We start from the raw sequence: 19,570 nt of genomic DNA on the forward strand, positions 1-19,570 counted from the left end.
TCATGCCTATGATCCCAGCACTTTAGGAGGCCAAGACAGGAGGGTTCCTTGAGCTTAGGAATTTGAGACCAGCCTGGGCAAGATGATGAGTTCCCAACTCTACAACAACAACAACAACAAAAAATGAAAGAAAAAAGAAAATTAGCCTGGCACACTGTGGCAGCATGGCAGCTCTGGTGGAGCCCCCTCCCTGCCATTTGGTTTCCTTCTGCCAAGTGGCTGCAGGCTGCCCTTCAAATCTTCATTTGTCCCTTTTCACTTCTTGCAAAGCCAACCTGGGTTTGAGTCTGTTGGAAATGGCCTTTGATGACCAAAGATATTAGAGTGTGTGTGCTTTGTCCCGTTTTGTGATGAATGAGAAATGCAGACTTCCAGCTCTTTTGTGAAATGTGAGACAGACCTAATAAGTAGGTCATCCGGGATAGGAGTGGTTCAGTGTTGGGGGTAGACAGTCACCCAGCCATGCTCCACCAGGCCACCAGTGCATATTTGGCTGGTGATCTTCCAAGTGCATGAGACATGCTGTTCACTGATTCTCCACCCCAGTTGGTGGCCTCCAAGATGGCAGCAGCACCCCCAGGGCCCTGTCTTCAGCATGTTACAAAGCCTCAGAGTGGAAATTCTTGCTAAGGCTCTATGTGGATGCTTTTCTTCCACGGCTTAACGGGGACACTGGTACTCTAAGTTTTTGACCTTATGCTTTGTGTAGTAAAAAAGATTTTTGGGGGTTTTTCCTTTTGTTTTTTAGAGGGTTGCGTTTTGTTTTTGTTTCCTTTTGTTTTTGTTTTGGCCTTTCCTCTTTCTCTTTTCATGTAGACCAGATATTTGAAAGGGCAGATGATGGCTAAAGGTATAATGTGCAACTTGTTTATATATTATTTTGGGAAACTTATCTTGGATAGGAAGTGGAATTGTGGATTCTCCAGGCTGGTGCTGGTACACTCAGCCTTCGCCGTTTCCCTCCAGTTCAGTACCTATTGTTTCTCCTTTCAAATATGTGATTGTGCTAGCTCTTTCCATAGGGAAGAATTCTCCTTATTTAAATAAAAAAAGTTGAAAAAAATAGAGCTGAAAACAATGTTTTAATTATCCAAGTGAGGTAGAGCACACCTGTAGTCTCCGCTGTTTAGGAGGCTGAGGTGAAAGTGTCTCCTGAGCCCAGGAGTTAGAGGCAACAGTGAGCTATGATCATGCTGCTGCACTCCAGCCTAGGTGATGAAGCAAGACCCCATCTCTCTAAAAAAAAAAAAAAATCAAATAAATAAAAATAAATAAGTCAGGAGCTTAGTTATTGGAACTGTGGTAAAATTTAAATCAGCATAAGCTTCAACTTGCCATCTTGGGATAACATGAGTATGGGATTTAGAGTCAAAGAACCTGTGTGAGTCTGAAACATTTAAACTTTTCTCTAACATAGTGGTAAGATTTGTACTAGTAGTAATAATAAAATTACTGAAGGCGCCTCACATTTGTTTACTATTTTCAGTGGACTAGCCACAATTGTTAAGTCATTCCATTCTCAGACCAACCCGTGACTACTTAGCTGATAAGTGTTTGAGCCCAGATTTGAAGCCAGGTGATCTAAATCCACAGTCCAGAATTTTGTTGGGCTGTACCACCTCCTTAAAACTTATACTCCCTTATGTGTATATTATCTACCTTATGAGATTTGTTTAGTCCTTTCTGAGAAATTCTGTGTGATGGTTTTTTTTCCTGAGAACTTAGAATAGGGTTAAACCTGTAGGTATTAGTCAATGGGTAGAGAAAGGAAATAGGCAAAAGGGCTTAGATTCCAAAGATGCTCTTCATACAGTTTTTATTTAATCTATTAGCATGGAGTTGATTAGCTAAAAAGCTTCTGTTGTTACTGTCAAGATTAAGACCAAATTTTTTAAATATGGCCCAAGATATCTAGTCTGGTTTAGTTCTTATCCACATGTTCATGACATACTATTTGTATACTAGCAAAGCTGTTAATTCTCAGATGCTATGCAGCATCTTTGCTACAAGGTTTTGCACGTGTTTGTCTACCTGAAACACTCTATCTCTACTTTTCTGCTCCAAAACTTAGCACACTGCCTGGCACATAAAAGTACTCAGTAAAAATAACTGGATCTTCTGTATTTTCTCTTTCTCCATTCACCTTTCAGTTCATGGGAAGAGATTCTACAGAAAAGGAAATGGCTAATGATAACTGTATTAGTCCATTCTCACACTGCTATGAAGAAATACCTGAGACTGGGTAATTTATAAAGGAAAGAGGTTTAATTGACTCACAGTTCCACATTGCTGGGGAGGCCTCAGGAAACTTACAATCATGGTGGAAGATAAAGGAAAAGCAGGTGCCTTCTGTAGAGGGTAGCAGAGTGAATGCAAACAGGGGAAATGCCAGATGCCTATAAAACCATGAGATCTCATGAGCCTCACTTACTATCATGAGAACATCATGGGGCAACCATCTCCATGATCTGATTATGTCCACCTGGTCCTGCCCTTGGCATGTGGGGGTTATGGGAATTACAATTCAAGATGAGATTTTGGGTGGGGCCATAGCCAAACCATATCATTCTGCCGCTGTCTCCTCCCAAATCTCATGTCCTCACATTTCAAAACACAATCATGCCTTTCCAACAGCCCCCCAAAGTCCTAGCTCATTCCAGCATTAACCCAAAAGTCCAAGTCCAAAGTCTCATCTGAGACAAGGCAAGTCCTTCCATCTATGAACCTTTAAAATTGAAAGCAATTAGTTACCTCCTAGATACAATGGGGGTACAGGCATTGGGTAAATACTCCCATTCCAAATAGGAGATATTGGCCAAAACAGAGGGGCTACAGGCTCCATGAAAGTCCAAAATCAAGTAGGGCAGTCATTAAAACTTAAAATTCCAAAATGATCTCAATTTGACTCCATGTCTCACATGCAGGTCACACTGATGTAAGAGGTGGGTTCCCACAGCCTTGGGCAGCACCACCCTGTAGCTTTAAAGGGTAAAGACCCCCTTTCAGCTGCCTTTGTGGGCTGGCATTGAGTGCCTGTGGCTTTTCCAGGTGAATGGTGCAAGCTGTTGGTGGATCTACCATTCTGGGGTCTGGAAGATGGTGGCCCTCTTCTCACAGCTCCACTAAAAAGTGCCCCAGTGGGGACTCTGTGTGGGGGCTCTGACCCTACATTTCCCTTCTACACTGTCCTAGCAGAGATTCTCCATGAGGGCGTCACCCCTGCAGCAAACTTCTGCCTAGACATCCAGGCATTTCCTGACATCCTGTGAAATCTAGGCAGAGGTTCCCAAACCTCCATTATTGACTTCTATGCACCTGCAGGCTCAACACTATGTGTAAGTAGCCAAGGCTCGGGGCTTGCACCCTCTGAAGCACCGGCCTGAGCTCTGTGTTGACCCCTTTTAGCCACAGCTGGGATTCAGGGCACCAAATCCTGAGACTACACAAAGCAGCAAGGCCCTGGGCCCAGTCCAAAAACCATTTTTTTCTCCTAGGCCTCTGGGCCTGTGATAGGAGGGGGCTGCTGTGAAGATCTCTGACACTCCCCGGAGACATTTTCCCCATTGTCTTGGGGATTAACATTTGGCCTCTCATTACTTATGCAGATTTCTGCAGCTGACTTTAATTTCTCCTCAGAAAATCAGTTTTTCTTTTCTATTGCATTCTCAGGCTGCAAATTTTCTGAACTTTTTTATACTTTGCTTCCCTTTTAAACATAAGTTCCAATTCCAAACTATCTCTTTGTGAATGCATAAAACTGAATGCTTTTGAGAGCATCCAAGACACCTCTTGAATGCTTTGCTGCTAAATTTCTTCTGCCAGATATCCTAAATCATCTCTCTCAAGTTTAAAGTTCCACAGAACTTTAGGGCAGGGCAAAATGCCACCAGTCTGTTAGCTAAAGCATAGCAAGAGTCACCCTTATTGTAGTTCCCGGGAATTTTTTCATCTTACCCTGAGACCACCTCAGCCTGGACTTCATTGTCCAAATCACTATCAGGATTTTGATAAAAGCCATTCAATAAGCCTCTAGGAAGTTCCAAACTTTCCCACATCTTCCTATCTTCTTCTGAGCCCTCCACACTGTTCCAGCCTCTGCCTGTTACCCAGTTCCAAAGTCGCTTTCACATTTCTGGGTATCTTTATAGCAGCACTCATTCTCTGCAGTACCAGTTTACTGTAATAGCCAGTTCTCATACCACCATGAAGAAATATCCAAGACTGGGTAATTTATAAAGGAAACAGGTTTAATTGACTCACAGTTCTGCATTGCTGGGGTGACCTCAGGAAACTTACAGTCATGGTGGAAGGCAAAGGAGAAGCAGGCACTTCTTCACAGGATGGCAGGACGGAGTGAGTGCAACAAGGGAAATGCCAGATGCTTATAAAACCATCAGATTTCATGAGCCTCACTCACTCTCATGAGAATAGCATGGGGGAATCCTCCCCAGTGATCTGATTATGTCCACCTGGTCCTGCCTTTGACATGTGGGGATTATGGAGACTACAATTCAGATGAAATTTTGGGTGGGGACACACCCAAACCATATCAGATACTAAGACTCATCTTTGTAGTCCTCATCTCTTCTAAATTGATATAGATGGTCCTTTCTACTTTTCAAAGTAGTTTTATATACATCTTATTTGCTCCTCAATGATTGTAAAGTAGATAAAGCAGGTATTGTTACTTCCATTTTACATTCATTACTTTTTAAAATTAAAACAATGTGAGCACCTACTAAATAGCTGAACTAACTGCTAGGCCTAATAATATGAACAAGTTAAGATTCCTATTTTTGGCAACATTACAATCCAATGGCATAGACGGAAAAATAAGTAGTGTCATATACTGTGATTACTGCTATAATTGATTAAATGTAAAACGACTGAGAAAGGAGCAATTTGTGTTATCTCAGAAAGTCAGAGTAGGCTTCACAAAGGAGATATTTTTGGAGTTATATCTTGAAGATTGTATATGAATGGGGTGGGGTGAAAGGGGGAAAAGCTTTCTTTAGATACAAACATGCTGTGTTCAAATACACAGAAGATGGGGGAAAAGGAATGTTTGGGACTGGAAAGAGGAGTAGTGGGATTGTAGCATAGGAAATAAGGGCTTGGGAGCAGAATGGAAGGATTTGAGGTTTTGAAAGTAATTGGGAAGGATTATGAAGAACCTTTATATTGCGTGGTAAACAACTTGTCTGCTTGCCCAGAGCAGCAGCCTCTGCTTTATCTCTCAGGTGTTCCCTTCCAGCAGGTATAGTTTCTGGTAAGAAATGCTATTGCTTTATCTAAATTATTTTTTCCATGCAGTTGGTTATCATTGTTATATGCTTTCTTAGACTAGTGACAATGTGTATCATGTGTGAGTATGATGAGTGTGATTTAAAAGCACCATGTGGAACTCACAGTCCTTTCTACAGTATACTCATATGAACCCCTATTAATTGGCCAGTGACTGCTCTTTTTAATACAAATAACTTATCCTTTGGGTCTCTCTATTTCTTTGACTTTAACTCAGAAGTTCTCAGAGGAGCTGTGTGGGAGTCTCCCCTGTCTCTGATGCCATATCCCAAACACCCTCAACAAAGCTCCCACACATGAAAGTATTTCTTCTGTCCCACGTTCTTATGGAAGATGAGTTGGTAGGTAGGGAATGCAGAAGGACTTTCAGGTTACCTTTGTAGAACTGAGAACTGAGTTGCTTTCAGAAGGCTATAGTTTCTCAGGATTAGGATTTCCACTCAATTTGTGACATGCTGTTTCTTGGAAATTTCGATTCCATAGTATTCAATTTTACTTTATAGTTCTTTATTTTTCTAAGTTCATTATAATATATTTTTCATATCTCCCAATACTTACTGTTATGTGATTTTTCGTGTAGAGTCACTGAAAAGTAAAATAGGATATTATATATACAAAGTACATTCATCTGAAGATGCCAGTAATATACTTACTGAAAAAAGTTTAGAATATTATTTTATCTATGAAGAAAACAAAAGCACACAAAGATTTTTGTGTGTGTTTGTTAAGATAGTCCTTTCCATACTTACTTGGATTACTTTTGCATAATTTCCAAACAGAGATATTTTTGTATTTTTCTAACCTATCATAAGTTTTAAAGCTATGAACTTTGAATAAACTAGCCACTGTAATCATAAGCATAAGTTTTCCTATTGACATAATTTGAAATTACAAGCATCATATATTAATATTGCATATCTATTAAGTTGGAAAGTATTACCCTTTGCCTCTAACATTGTTTTATATTTCAGGATTAAACATGTTAGAAATAATTTATCTTAGCTATATTTCACAGACTTTAAGACTCATCCGTATGATGTCTTATTTTCCATTCTGAAATTTGTATTATATAAATGTAGACAATTAGAAGTGCTGTTATGTTAGGATATTGAGCTCTAGAAATCACCATTTCAAATTAATCCCTTCAGTATTCATTCTACACTTTATTTCAGAACCATTATCTGCCAGTTATTATGTTGGGTCTGGGAAATAAAAAAAATGAATGAAACATGTGTTTCCGCTGTCACAAAATGCACAGACCAGGAAGGCAGAAAAAAAAAAGTGCAGTGCCATGTACTAAGTAGTGTAGTAGAAGGGCATTCTAGTACTGGTAACTGTCTTGTCAAAGGTTCTGAACATTTGGTAAGGGAGAGCATGTTCAGAAAATGAAAGACAGTCCACTGCAGCTAGAATGGAGGATTTCGGGGAGGGAGAAGTAAAGGGGAAGGGAAATGAGGACAATGGAAGGAAAGGAGACTGGAAAGTTTGATGGAAGCCTAATAGAGAGGGCCTAGGATGCTATCCTAAGAAATTAGAATTCTAACTACAAGAGGTAACATTCTTAGCATTTCACAAATGCAACTTTAAGAGTTCCTTAGTATTTAGAAACTAAAAAGAGAAGTTTGAACTAACTTGGATTTCCATTATAAAGAGTAGTAAGGAAGCCAGGCAAAGAAAGGTAGTGAGAAAAAGAAGAAAAATGAGACCTCAGTGACACAGAAATTATAACTGATCCCAAACCACCAAGAAGTGCCATTTTGTTTTTCAAATTTTTTCCTTCATACCCTTATGTTGCTATTGCCCTTTGTCTTCCAAGATGACATACTGAAGTTTTTTCTAAGTCTCTTGCTTGCAGGAGATAATAGTGGTAATGTTTCTGAAGAATTAGAGCATTAAATTGAGAACCTTGATGTTAGAGATTGTGTCTTTTTTCTTTTTTTCTTCAACAGTGTCTCGTACATATTATGCTTAGTAAATATTAAATGATGAATAAACGAGATAAGCCCAGAAGAGTAGAGCTTTTTGTTTGCCTCTGAGTTTATCCCTGAAATTATGATAAATTTTCTCATTCTGCAAATTTGAAATTATAAAATCAAATCATTAGGATGTCTGGCACATAGTAACTGCTCAAAAAATATTTGCTGAATAAGTGGGTGAAATAAAACTCTAAGACAATCAAATGAAGTATCTGTTGACTAGTTCCTGGGAACATGGCACTAAAATATTTTTTAAAGGTCTCATCTAGTTGGAGAAATATTGCAAGATGAATGTCATGGACAGTATTATAGGAGCTCAAAGGAGGAAAGAATCTCTGTGGACTAGACAAATACGAAAAGGTTTCAGAAAAATGATGGACTTCACTAAAGTTTGAAATATTGGTATGATTTATAAATGTGGAGAGGAAAATAAGTTGTTGAAGAACAAGGCATGTATAGGAACTTAGTGAGATGACTGTTTTGGGTTCATTAATTTATTAATTCTGCCACATTTTCTTTCTAATCCTAATGAATAATTAATGATGCATTTCTTTCTTACTGTTTTCCAGGGCAGTGTTGGCCCTGTGGGACCAACTGGACCTGCTGGAATTCCTGGCCCAATGGTATGGTTCTATTTGTATAATGGATATTTCCCTTTAATCTGTCTATGATATCACAAAATGTCACCTTTTTTTGTAGGGCCTTTCAGGGAATAAAGGACTACCTGGAATCAAAGGTGATAAGGTGATTTAAATATTAATATTATGAAAATAATTTTATCACATTTGTCTTTTACTTTTCAGTCAACACAATTTATGAAATATTTTGTTTTTATGGGGTCTAATTTGTAGTATCAATTATATTAGTTTTCCTCAGAAGAAAAATAGAGAAATTATTCTTCTACAATGAATATTTGCTTTCTTATAATATTGCCATGTTTGTGATACGTAAGTATCTTTGCATGAAATTGTGCTTTCCAGGGTGAACAAGGCACAGCAGGAGAGCTAGGAGAACCAGGGTATCCTGGAGACAAGGTAATGTTTATACCATTAATTTTATGTAAATATGAAAAAGTGTAAATTCAAAAGAAAGAACTGCTTATTATTTTATCCATGTATTGTGTTAGAATGTAGTATCAATATGGTTTTAAGTTCTTGTTTGAAACTTCTGTCTCAATATTTTAGCATACTTTATGAAATTTTTTAGCAGTTTGTAAATAGTGGTATATCTGCCTTTTGTGGTATAATAACTTTCTCTTCTGTCTGTTATTCTCTTCTTTTAGGGTGCTGTTGGTTTGCCAGGACCACCAGGGATGAGAGGAAAGCCAGGGCCTTCAGTAGGTTTGAACTTTTGCTTTGCTCTTTGTAATTGACAGAGTGCATGCCATGGCATGAGTCTCGACACTGTTGATCTAAGTAGGGTATAAGCCTACTGAGCATTTGTCTCCTCAGTTTTAGAATATAGCAAATCCCTCAGGTATTCAGTTCACATTCCGTAGACTTTTGGACTTCCCTCTACTCCCAACCCTAGGCCAAAACCAAGTTTCTGAGAGTCCTAAAGATCTTGGTCATATTATTCTACTGAATAATCTAATATAGACAATATTTAAATTAAAACAATAGGCTTTGAAGCCAGAAAATATAAAGCACCTTAAATAATATTTTAACTTTCCAAAATATCAATTTTATTAAGGAAACAGTCTGAAGAAAAGGTAGCATGTTTGCACTCTCTTGTGGACCAAAATATTCTAAATCCTTATTTTTTTTCCTAACCCTTGGACATCAATTAGATGAAAGAAAAAGATACCTTATATTGCTGTTAAGATAAAACTCAAAAAATCATAAATCTAAAATTACTTAATAATTAAAGCTATTTAAATAAAATGGTTAAAACTTGAGACAAAATATGTTTCTAAATATTAAAAATCATAATTATTGTGGCTAACGTTTGCTGAGTATCTACACAATACCAGGCAGTATTCTAAGGACTATACATCTAAATTAATCTTCACAACAATCCTACAAAGTTGGTACTATTATTATTCCTGTTTTTTATATTAAGAAAACTGAGACACAGTGTTAGAAAACATCTAAGGTCACCTGGGTGGCCACCTACTTAGTAGGTGACCATTCAGAAAAACCTAGGCAATCAGGTACGTCAGAGCTCATGCGTTTAGCTACTGTGCCATACTGTTTTAGGGTTTAATATTTTAAGATGGTTTTAGGATTTTAATATTGATTACAACTCTGTGAAGGTAAAGGTGATTACAGATAGAAAAAATTAGATATAGGATTCAATTCTATGAAAAAGGCAGAGATGATTATACATATAAAAAATACATATAGGATTATAATTTATTAATGTCGCATTAAAATATACATTAAAAAATAATTGTGTTGTGTTCCTGAGCAGTTCATTGTGTTCCCTCTAACTCTGCCCTTCCGTCTCAGTATTGTTTATTTTTTTATCTCAGGAAGCAGTATTAAATTACAGAACTTTACCCCATTCTTTGTAACTTCTAACAGTGACAGTATTTTATATACATCTCTTAGGAATTATTTAACCCAAAGAACAATTTTTGGCATCTATTCGATGAAATGTTAGTGGTGACCTTTGCTTATACTAGTTCTTTGCCCTGGGTTTATTGCCATAAGGGCTTAACCTAATAAGCCATGTACCCTCCCTTGTACCCTTGAGTTGAATCTCAGAAACTCTAGAGTGCATAAATTGGATCATGAGAATAGGTCATGAAGCTAACAAACAACTTCTGTTTTTCAAGGATGGTTCTAAACCATATAAAGACACTCTGATATTTGCAGTGATTGGCAAAATAAGATACTTTTTACATATTCTTTTTTTTAAATAATGTGACAGTTTTCTAGCCCTTGGCCAAATAGGATGAAATGATACAATACATGCTCTAAGGGCACTATTAACTAATAAATAATATAAGTATTATTCTTTTGTGCTTTACAATTAATGTTTTGAGAAAACTAGAGTCAAGTATCATGCTTACACAAGGCAAACCATTTTAGTGTTCCTTACTCTTTGATTAAATTTATATTTATAACATGTTTATGGGAGTAAAAAAATCATTGGTTAGAGAGACAAAGACCTGGATTCTGGTCCCAGCTCTGGCACTTAACCTACTGGCTATGACTTTGGGTATTTAACCACCGTGGTATCAGCTTCTCATGTTTAAAATGAAAGTTAGGGCCATGTGCGGTGGCTCACACCTGTAATCCCAGCACTTTGGGCAGCTGAGGTGGGTGGATCACGAGGTCAGGAGTTCAAGACCACCCTGACCAACATGGTGAAACCCTATCTCTACTAAAAATACAAAAATTAGCCAGGCATAGTGGCAGGCGCCTGTAGTCCCAGCTCCTCAGGAGGCTGAGGCAAGACAATCGCTTGAATCCAGGAGGCAGAGGTTGCAGTGAGTCAAGATTGTGCCACCGGACTCCAGCTTGAGCGACAGAGTGAGATTCCATCTCAAAAAAAAAAAGAAAAAAGAAAGTTTAGGCCATATCGTATGTAAGGTTCCTTATAGTCCTGTGGTTATGATGTTTTTCTATTTTAGACATAGTACTTATTAATATTCCTCTGGTGTAAGCTAAAGAAAAGGCAGAGAGCCTATTTCACCGTTAACACACTATCTTAAAGCCCTTAGTATTTTCTTCCTGAAAGAAGTCACAATAAATGCTAATGATGTTCTTTTAGGGCAGGGAGCAAGAGACAGTGAGAGTGAGGCTTTTACTTACTCATTTTACAGCTTTCTGTACTGTTCAAATAAAGAAAATTAATGTCAGCAGGAATTACTTTGGTAGGGAGATAATTGATTTTTTTTTATTTCTTTTATCAAACTTTTGAAAACTACTTTGGGCCGAAGACAAGATAAGCATTCATGAATTAAAATTAGTGAGATAGCCTTGTCTTTAGTCTCTTGTTGTATTTATTACTTGTTTGTATCTTTTTGTTTTAATTTAGAAAAAAGTTTTTAGAGACAGGGCCTCCCTCTGTTGCTCAGGATACAGTGTAATGGCGCCATCACAGCTCACTGCAGTCTCCAACTCTTGGGCTCAAGTGGTCCTTCCACCTCAGCCTCTCAAGTAGCAAGGACTGCAGGTGCCCACCACCATACCCAGCTAATTAAAAAAAAAAAAAATTGTAGAAACCAGGTCTTGCTTTGTTGCCCAGGTTAGTCTTAAACTCCTGGCCTCAAGCAATCCTCTCACCTCAGCCTCCTAGGGTGTGGGATTATAGGTGTGAGCCACTGCACCTGGCTGTATATATTATTAATAGAAAAACTGTAGATATTTGACCAGGAAACCTTTCCTTTTTATGGAAGGAGACACTTGTTTGATGAAAAGTTGCTTATGCAGAATCAGTTATTATATTAAGAAACAAACTCCCACACTCAATTATATAAGTTAATGCCTATCTAAAATATTTGTTTACTGTCATGGAAAGAATGCCAACATCATAAGGATGTCTTCCCTATTTTATAGATCCTACTTTTAATTTTCTGTTACCTAAGAGGTTGGTGTTACTAACTCATATTGTTTCCAAGTAGATCTAAGTTGTAACATGAAATAATATTTTCAAGATATAAGAAGGAATGTCCCGATTTGGAAAGTTGTTACAGTTCTTGAATAGGGAAGCTTTTGCTCTACAAGTATTTTAAAAAAATAGAGAAAACTACCACTCTGAGGTTGTTAGTAAATACACTTTCCTTTAGACCAAGAAAACAAACACAATTGTTATGCCCTATCCATTTTTTAGCTAGAGGTTTTTGTCATTTGTAGAGGTTTATTTAATATTAGTTATCTGTAAGTTACTTGAAATGTCAGCTTTTATAAAGGAAAATTGACATTCATAGGAAATTTGCAATCGAAGTTTTACAAAACAAAGAATTATTCTGAAGATCAAATAAAATAATTACACAATTTCTGTTTTTAAATATCTGATTGTCAATCAGCTTTTCTGAAAACAAAGCCCTAGGGTATTGCTATTTTATCCTCACTGCTTAGAAATTTAGCTTTGTTGTTGGATTTTGCCACTAGAGGGCTCCAATGAGAGCCCCTTGCCCCTATCTCTATCTCTTTAAAGAGAGATGCTTGTCATTTTAAGAACTTCAGTATACTGATTCTGACAGATCACAGATTTTGTTTTTGTTTATTTGGAAAGGGAAACTTAAATGACCCTTTCCATAATATTTCACTTCCTTTCTCTAGATTTGATTGCAGTAGTTTATGGTGTCCTGTTTTATGTCCAGATACCTCAGCACTGAGAATGAATTAAGTGCATATTGGAAACTGTGCTTTAGGTTTTGGAAAATGGGCAATCCCATATTGTAACTTGCAAGTTTAGGTGATCTGAGGCTTATTTAAATTAAATTTGAACCTCATATAGAAACTTAATATGACAGAAATAATGAATGCAATAGTTTTTCTTATGAAAATGGATATATCAGACTACTGTCCTCCCTTTCCAAACTTTCATCTCTTGAGAGCATTGCTAGCCTTCTCTAGTTTCAGGCTTTATACCTACTTCTCACTCCTGTCACTTTCTCCTTTAACCCTCATTTCACATCTTTATCATGAATGTCAGAAACTAGCTTCAGAGATACGGAAACTGAATCCTCAAAACTTCAATTAAAGGATGAAAACAATCTAGGAATTCTATGTGTGAGCCAGGAAAGCAGAAAGGGTGTGAAGAGAAGGAATAATGATTGTAAAATTGGTTGACATTTAGTGAGTACTTCATATGTCAGACGTTGTGCTTAGCACTTTACATATATTATCTAATTTAACTCTCCAATGACTCTGAGAATGTTAGTACTATAATTATTATTTCTATTTTATTGATGAGAAAACTGAGGCTTAGAGAGATTAAGCAACAAGGATTTCAGTCCAGGTGAGTCTTAATTACTAATTCAGGCCACTTACAGTGTCAAAGGAGAGAGGAATCTTCAGAGACAGCCCTGGGACTGTGGTTATTTATAAAAGCAGTTTCTCATCTAGAATTCCCTATCTTGTTGAGTCCAGCTTTATTGTCTTATCTCTGTGAAACACATATAAACACACAATTTTTTTCTTGATTTGAGCACTTGACTCATTAATTTGTTTGTATCACTTAACACTTGAGTGAATGTATATTAAACTCATAAACATCTTATTTAAAAACTTTTACAGTAATGATGGTTACAAATTTTTCTAAAAAGTCATTACAACCTTGTTTGACATAATATAATGACTGACTGCTATTTGTTTACCATATGCCTGTTTTTTCTTTTAATTGTGTTTATTAAGTTAATGTTTATACTTTGATCTTCCCCTCCCCCCCATTTTAGGGCCAAACAGGTGACCCAGGACTCCAAGGACCATCTGGCCCTCCAGGACCAGAGGTAAAATATTGGTGGAAAGATAATAAATTTGAAACAAAATGGTGGAAATTAAACTTGTTTGATAAAACATGTTTCAACATAGCAAGCTTAAAAAAGATCTTCTTTAAAGTTTAGATCTCCGTAAATAGTTTGGACTAAATTTTTTCTGTTACGTCATGAGGTATGCAACAGGGATCTTCTGGAAACAGAAAAGTGCATTAGCCACATTTTCACACTGATTAGGATCACAGCTGATTTATTTGTTCTGCACAGCTATTAATAACAAGTACTTGAGGTTTGGAACCAAATTTCAGGAAAGAAACTCCACTGAATTATTAATGCAAAATGTTTCCAATTATTGCTATATCCATATATCATTTAAATCTCATACAGTGTTCTAAAATAAATACAATTAAGTCTGTAGTAGATATATCAAATTAGTTTGTATACACTTTAAAATTTTTGACTTTGGTTTAATGGTTGTTATACAGTGGTCTTCTTTTCTAAAAGTCTATATAGAACATAAGCTTCTGAGATAAAACATTTGGATTTAAAAAAATCATACTATGAGTCAGAACTATGAGTCAAAGATATACTACATGGAGATGAAACTTCTGAAGCTCACTCTAGTTTCAAAAATATATGCCCATATTGATATGTGTGTGCCTGTGTGTGCCTACACACACACACATACACACAAGCACACACATATCAGTGTACATACATATTTAATTCAGGGTCATAGATTCAGCAGAAGGCTGAGAAAATAATTGGCATCAGAATAAATAAGTTAGAGCAATAATGTCATAGTGTCAGAGTAGTAGGCAGAGTTTCTACTGCTGTACTGATGCTGTCTCCCTCTCTTTGTAAACCATAAGATCTACTTCTTACTTCGCAGCTGTCCTTCAGGGTTGGCTGATTTCTTTAGAAAATGCCTATTCTTACTTACTGTATGATTTAAAAACACATTGGGTATTGATAGTTCAAAAATCTAAAAAGCAGGCTGGTCATGGTGCAATCCCAGCACTTTGGGAGGCTGACGTGAGAGGATCGCCTTGAGTCCAGGAGTTCGAGACCAGCCCTAGCAACATAGTGAGACCCTGTTGCTAAAAAAAAAAAAAAAATGTTTTAAAAGTTAGCCAGGCATGGTGGCTCACACTTGTAGTCCCAGCTACTCGGGAGGCTGAGGTAGGATGATCACTTGAGCCTGGGGTGGCACCACTGCACTTCAGCCTGGGTGACAAAGTGAGACCCCGTCTCAAAAAAAAAAAAAAAAGGAAAATTAAAAATAGAGTCTTTGAAACTTCATTGTAGCTAGTTTTACCAATAGAGAGGTAATACGAAGTAAAATACAGTAGTATATTGATCTCAGCATTCTGATAGGAAGGAAATTGAGTAATTAAAACTTCAGATTAGTGTAAGCTTCTCCATATGAGCCTATAATTTTTATTTTAATCATTTTTAATGAAAGCTTTCCTGGAATGAATAGTATTTACTGCCTTGTCATACTGAGGATAGAGAATCTATTTTAATTTTCATTATCTTTAAAAGTTATTATTATGACTATATTGCCCTATTATTACTGCAGTTACAGGTGATATGTACACTAGAAATGGCTATGTTGCCTCCTTGCTATAAGTATGGTTTTGAGTCATTTTTCTTCTTTCTCATAAAGCTTGGTTAAAGGATGCATGCGCCATGTTTTCACTTACTACTTGGTCTTCTAAAGATGTTTATTTATTTCTCTCTTCCCTTTAAAATTTCATAATATCCATCAACACTGAAAACATTGTCTCATTATCTCTGATTTTAGCACCACTAATATAAGGTCCTGAGCCCCAGCATTTTCAGAGTACCAATCCTTCCTCTTCAGCTGTATTAAGTTTTTTCATGGGGCTAAAAATGTAACCTGTACTCTCTCAAGAACTGATGCTAGATTGTTTTGGGAAATGGGGCCTAATCCAAGGAGCATAACTTTGTCTTGATCATAAAAATATAGTACATAGGCAACTATATATGAGACAACACTTTTATCCAAATCCTTCTCAACATTAGGCTTTTAATAAACTTGCAGGTCCAAGAATTTTAAATAGTATATTTGGTAGCAAACCAAGCCTGAAAACTTTCTGCTTGTATAATGGATGAATTTTTCTCAGATAAAGGGTCTTATGCATTGTGCTAAATTCAGACTTTATCCTGTATGCATTGACCAAAGATATTTAAGCAAGAGAATGGAATTATCAGACTTGTGCTTTATGCAAGGCAGCAGAGGGAAGGATAAAAGAGAAGAAGGGAAGGAGGAGTGCCAAGGAGATGAACTAAAGGTTATTTAGAAGGATGGTGCAGCAGAGCAGGGGATTGATGATGAGGTCCTGTGACAATAGAAAGGAAAGGATAGCTTAAAGAGAGAACTAGAAAATATAATTCACAACACATAAAACAGTTCATTCCAATTGTAAGAGAGAGGAATAAAAGGCAATTTTAACACTTTTTGCTTGAAAAGTTGGGTAGAATGTGGATCATCATTCCAAAAATAGAAAATAAAAGAGGAAGAGGAGGAGGAGGAGAAGGAAGAGATTCAGAGTGGCAGGAAATAATGCTTTGGCTTTGAATCTGTTAGGGTTGAAAGGCCTTTAGGAGAAATAGAAAATTAGTCTAATAAGAGTCTTAAAACTGTAGGCCTAAAGCTCAGAGAAGTAGACTAGAGATACATATTTATATAATCATCTGCATAAAGGTATTAGATGAAGCAGTGTAACAGATGAATTAAAACAAAGTTTAAAAATACTACGCCTGGAAACTCACCCCTAGAAGGCTACAGTCTTTGTCTACAGTGCAGTTAAGTTTTAAGTTGATAATAAAAAGTCAGTAAAATAAATTTTGGTAACTGAAAAATACATTCCTTAGTAACTTATGGTCTGGAGAGAAGAAATATCACGATGGAAATTAGAAAATATTTAGAAGTAAATGAGAACTAATCAGTATAAAAACTTGAGTGTTGCAGCTGAAGCAACATTTAGAGGACAATTTATATACAAATTCATTTCTCTTGAAAGCAAGGAAGGTAAAAAATAAATGAGTTATATACAGCATAACTGTAGAGATTTGTTTCAAAAGAAGAAAGAAGTTGAAAGAGGTCAGATAGGATAGTCTCTGTTTTCCTAGTCTTGAAACTAAATCTCAAGAGTAAGGGGACTGTGCACGAGAAAGGAGCTGCAGGAGTTCTTTGAAAAGTAAGTGAGAGAGTGACTGTGGACTAATAAAATAATTTCTGAGTTGTTGGTTAAGGTAATTTTTGGATAAGTTTTTTTGTTTGTTTTTGTTTTTGTTTTTGTTTTTTTGAGACAGAGTTTCACTCTCTCGCCCAGGCTGGAATGCAGTGGTGCCGTCTCGGCTTACTGCAACCTCCGCCTACCAGGTTCAAGCGATTCTCCTGCCTCAGCCTCCCAAGTAGCTGGGATTACAGGTGCCTGCCACCACACCTGGCTCATTTTTGTATTTTTAGTAGAGACGGGGTTTTGCCATGTTGACTAAGCTGGTCTTGAACTCCTGACCTCAGGTGATCCACCTGCCTTGGCCTCCCAAAATGCTGGGATTACAGGCATGAGCCACCATGTCCGGCCCAGTTTTTGGTTAGTTTGAAATGTAAGAGGCTTTTGCCTGAAATACAGTCACAAAGTTCTGTACATTTTGTTGTAAGGGGATTTCAGATTTTAATACAATCTTCCCACTGCCAAAAGGATGACACATGATCAGTTATATGATTCGCCTCCTCTCTTTTGGGTTAGAACATATTAATTATTCAAAAGGAGGGTAGCAATTCATTGTATTATGTCATTTCCACTATTCAGTATAGATGGATGTTATAATGTGAAAGCATAATTCAGTGAAAGTAATTCTATTAGGGTCCAAAATGATGAGACCTACATATATACTTCTATGATAGCTTTTGTTAATAACTGGGTGATAAAAGGTTTAAGTTAATATCTGAAAATTACAGAATTTTGGGGTCAACATCTTCTGAGTGAGAATCGAGGAGTTACTCTGAGTACCTTGAGCAAATTACTTCAACACCCTGGGCCTTTCCTCATCTGTAAAACAGAAATATTAATAGTACCAACCTCATAAAGTTGTTTTATTATACCCATTAATACATGTAAAACACTTCAGCATGTAGTTAATAGGAAACATTCAGTATGTATTAGCTGCCACCACCACCACTACCACCATAATTGAAGACAGGACACATTGTCTAGACCCAAGGCAGAAAAGCCTGGCCAGTTCAAGATCAGAAAGAATGCCAATGTAACTGGAGTGAGCAGAATGAATGAAGAGGAAAGTGGTATACAATGAAGTTGGAAAAGTAGGCGGGGGATATATCATGTATGCCCTCATAGTGGATAGTGAGAAGTTTGGATTTGGTTCTAAGTGCAGCAGGAAGCCATGAGAGGCTTTAAATAGGGCAGAGGCATGATCTGATCTGATTTATGCTTTTCAAAGGTTACTCTGGCTGCTGTGTGAACATAAGACTGTGGGGAGAAACAGTGCTGAAAGTAGGGACATGATTTTTTATTTTTATTTTATTTTTTGAGACAGGGTCTCGCTCTGTTGCCCAGGCTGGAGTGCAGTGGTGCAACCTCGGCTCACTGCAACCTCCGCCTCCTGGGTTCAAACGATTCTCCTGCATCAGCCTCCCAAGTAGCTGGGATTACAGGCGCATGCCACCACACCAGGCTTATTTTTTGTATTTTTAGTTGAGATGGGATTTCACTGTGTTAGCCGGGATAGTCTTGATCTCCTGACGTCGTGATCTGCCCCCCTCGGCCTCCCAAAGTGCTGGGATTACAGGGGTGAGCCACTGCACCTGGCCAGTAGGGCAATGATTAAAGGAGATTATTTTACTTATCTAGACAGAGAACTTATTTGAATGAATAGTAATTTTAGTTTTTGCTAATAAAACCATGCCAGCTATAGAAGGTGATTTATCAACCTTTACTGGGCATCACTATCACCCGTAGAACTTTTTTTAAATTTATTTTTATTTTTTTTTTTATTTTTAAGGCTGGGCATGGTGGCTTATGCTTGTAATCCCAGCACTTTGGGTGGCTACAATGAGAAGATTACTTGAGCCTAGGAGTTCAAGACCAGCCTGGGGCAACATAGTGAGGCTTCGTCTCTACTAAAAAGAGAAAACACACACAGATTGCCAGGGCCAATCTCAAAAATGTTGAATCAGAATCATTGGGGGTTGCTCCACAGGTGATTAACAGCAATAATAAAGAACCACATCTTTTTTTTCTGTTCTTTATGGCAGCAGAACCTTTATCCAATAGAATGAGAGTGTTTTCAACCCAGTAAGGTGTAAGATCACGAAAGAAGTCAGAACATTCTCCTTGTTCTCTGCATGGAAATTATCATCTGATTCTGTTTCAGCAGCCTGGGAAAATTATTACTACTATTTACTACAGCATAGCATGGCACAGAGATAGCATTCTATAAATGTTTTTAAAAACAAAGTGATAAAAGAAAGACACTAATAAGCTTTGCTATGGATTTTTTTCCATTAACATTTAATTTGCACAGGAACTGGAACAGAGAAGGAGAGCTGGATTGCCTTTGCAGTACAGGGTGAATGTGATTCAAAAGCACAAGTTTTATAGTACCGAGAGCATATGAAGGAGCCTGAGATAACAGTAGGAGAAGGGCAGGTAACTTAGAAGATAGTCTCACAGACAGAAAAAATAATCTGAGTTAGCCCAGTGAACTAATTATACATGTTGACATTTTATAGTCATAAAATATCTTGCAATTGTATTTATTAATCATTATTATTTCCACAGAGTAATTAGGTTAAATTCTATAAGGCTAAAATCAGAGGTTAAGCCTTCCTCAGTAGCCAGCCACC

The 19,570-nt window shown here is 37.2% G+C and overlaps 1 protein-coding gene across 2 annotated transcripts in view; it reads left to right on the forward strand.

The window, feature by feature from the left end:
- The window catches only part of COL24A1 (collagen type XXIV alpha 1 chain), a 421,841-nt gene that overhangs the window by 126,154 nt on the left and 276,117 nt on the right, over positions 1–19,570 (forward strand). For both annotated transcript variants that reach the window (XM_002810653.5, XM_063718582.1), the window contains 5 exons: positions 7,850–7,903; positions 7,980–8,024; positions 8,261–8,314; positions 8,563–8,616; positions 13,633–13,686. In XM_002810653.5, the coding sequence (XP_002810699.3) occupies positions 7,850–7,903; positions 7,980–8,024; positions 8,261–8,314; positions 8,563–8,616; positions 13,633–13,686 (261 nt within the window). The remainder of the gene's footprint in view (positions 1–7,849; positions 7,904–7,979; positions 8,025–8,260; positions 8,315–8,562; positions 8,617–13,632; positions 13,687–19,570) is intronic.

Source organism: Pongo abelii, chromosome 1 (assembly GCF_028885655.2).
Source record: "Pongo abelii isolate AG06213 chromosome 1, NHGRI_mPonAbe1-v2.0_pri, whole genome shotgun sequence".
NCBI lineage: Eukaryota > Metazoa > Chordata > Mammalia > Primates > Hominidae > Pongo > Pongo abelii.